This window comes from Microtus ochrogaster, assembly GCF_000317375.1.
Source record: "Microtus ochrogaster isolate Prairie Vole_2 chromosome 6 unlocalized genomic scaffold, MicOch1.0 chr6_random_2, whole genome shotgun sequence".
Taxonomy (NCBI): Eukaryota; Metazoa; Chordata; class Mammalia; order Rodentia; family Cricetidae; genus Microtus; species Microtus ochrogaster.
The window spans coordinates 5,093,674-5,096,189 of NW_004949095.1; the positions used below are offsets into that span (position 1 = coordinate 5,093,674).

General features: G+C 41.6%; 1 protein-coding gene across 3 annotated transcripts in view; it reads left to right on the forward strand.

Moving 5' to 3' along the window:
- LOC106143704 (torsin-1A-interacting protein 2-like) overlaps nucleotides 1-2,516 on the forward strand; it is a 36,589-nt gene that overhangs the window by 23,368 nt on the left and 10,705 nt on the right. For all 3 annotated transcript variants that reach the window (XM_013352526.2, XM_026787636.1, XM_013352525.2), the window contains exon 2: nucleotides 1,814-1,990. In XM_013352526.2, coding sequence (XP_013207980.1) covers nucleotides 1,957-1,990 — 34 coding nt within the window. In that variant the 5' untranslated portion in view covers nucleotides 1,814-1,956. The remainder of the gene's footprint in view (nucleotides 1-1,813; nucleotides 1,991-2,516) is intronic.

Consider the following 2,516-nt stretch of genomic DNA (forward strand, 5'->3'; position numbering starts at 1 on the left):
AAAAAAAAAAAAAAAAAAAGTACGCAGGCTTTAAGTTTGACGACAAACAACACATGGTCACTCCTGTTTCCCTTGGGCTGTTTTCCAGTCCGTCCGTCTTCCTCCAGCAACCACGAGCTGGTTTTTCTTTCACTGTAGATTTTAATCATTTGCCTAATGTAGAATTTCCTGTAAATGGGATCATTTGACATGTTTTTGCTCTAAGTTTTTAATGTGTTGATAATTAAATCCAGGGCCTTGCACATGCTATACAAGTCTACCACTGAGCCCCACCTACATCCTTAACAAATATTCTTTTTGTTTTTTCATTTATCAATAATATACTAGAAAACTCTCCTATCTGTTATAGACTGGGCATGGTAGGAGATGCCTCTTATCCCAGTACTCGGCAGGAGGATTGCTGCAAGGTTAGGACTAGCTTGGGCTATATAGCAAGTTCTAGGCCTGCTAGGCCTCTGTAGAGACACGCTCTCTCAAACAACCACCAAGGAGGGAGATATGCTAAGGGCTAGGGAAGTAGCTCAGTGGTAGAAAGACTTGCTCAGCATGTATGAGACCCTGTGCTCACACACACACACACACACACACACATGCTGAAGTATCTAAGAGCTTGGAGAAAGAAAGCAGAGAAGGCATCTTTAAATTTGAGACACTCCTACACATTCAGAGCAGCAGAGAGAGGAACCTGTTCCTAGGTGTCCATTCTCTCTAGTTGTAGACCACATGCATTCATTTTCTTAAAGAATGTTTCCCGTTTGTGTGTTTGTGCCACGTTACGTCATGCACTGTGTACGCGGAGGTTGCAGCTGGAGGGTAACCCATGGAAGGAGGTTTTCTCTTACTACATAGACTATCATTCAATCTTAGGTTGTCTGTTCTGTTTTATATTTTATTTACAATGTTGGGGATTAAACCTTGGGTCTTGTGCCTATCCCTAGTTCTTGGTTATCAAGTTTTGGAGGTGAATGTTTTGGCCTGCCCAAACTGTCTCACCCCTCATAAAATTTTAGATATGCTTTTGAAGCACTATATAGAGTTTTATTGGACACTGAACACTGCAATAGTGTGGCTGAGTTGGAATGTTATTAGCTGAGAGTACTGTGGAAACATGCCGAGAAGCTAGCTTTGCTGTGCATCTCATGGGCTGTCAGAAGTGTGGCCCTTGCTAGGCTCTAGTGGAGGTTAAGTAACTTACCAAACAAATTATATTCAGCAGTAAAACTGAACTTTACGATGAATTGACTTACCTGGCCTAAAACTGGCTCCTGACTTTGTTCCTTTTGAGTAAGGTTTGTACTTGTCTTCTCCAAACACCACAAGGACATGGGATGTAAGGTTCTGTGTCTCCATAAGATGGCAGATGTGCGCTTGCTGCGGCTGCAGGCAGTTTGTAGCTTGCAAGCATCACCTGAGCACTTACCCTAAGCGAGCACTTCTGATCTGAATGACGCCAGAGAAAAACATGGGCCGGAGACCGCCAGCACGAGAAATTCAGGGACTGCCTCTGGCTCTACAGCTGATTGTAGAAGGATTTTGTGCTTTAATTCAAAGTATTCTCTTTAAGATTCTGGTCCCTTGGTCCCTTTCTACACTCTTGGAAATATATGAGAGCGTTTTAGAAACTGGTGGCATCTGTAAGAGATTCCTAGCCTGCAGAGTTTTCCTCTCTGCAGTCTGGGGTTGGGATATGATGCTTCCGAAAGCCAGAAAGCAACACAAGAGCAAAGAGACTTTATTCAGAGTTGAAATTGCTGTTTTGTGTTTGAATAGATGAAGTCATTTAACTGTTCATTTGTTTTTCATTTTATTTTAGTCACTGTATATATTCCTTGGTTCTTGCTTCCTTGGGAAGCATGAGTCTGTTGGAACTTGGGACAAGAAGAAAACAAGATATCTCTACAACAAAACCCAGACACTAAAAAGAGGTCCCAAACTCTGGAGAGCCAGGACACAAACATGGCAGACAGTGGCTGCAGGGACCCTGTGGAAGGTGAGACTAGTCCTCATAGCACAAAGTATGAGCAGTAGGAAACGGGGTCTGTGCTGAGAATGTCTCAGATGACCAAGACCTCAAGTTCTAATTCAGTGCGTTAGTTTCTTACCTCTTTATATTTACTGATTTTTACGTAATATCAAATCTAATTATAACATAAGAAAGATTAAATGTAGATTCCAGTAATAGGGGATGTTTTTAAAACAAAATGCTATGCATCTTTTAAAAAGATGGTAGACTCATCTTTAGAATTCTATTTATTAAAAAAAACCTGTGATTTGTAGGGGTTCTTTCAAAAAATAAAGTCTTCATCCTGCTTCTGTGTGTGTGTGTGGCACAGAATACATAAGTGTGAAATAGCTTTTCTATAAGAAAGAGGTCATGAGCTTTTTTATTGTTATATGTGCATGAGTGCACGTGAGGTCAGAGGACAGTGCAGGAGGTGCTCCCTGACCATACAGGTCTCCAGGATGAAACCTGAGTGTGTGTGTGTGTGTGTGTGTGTGTGTGTGTGTGTGTGTGT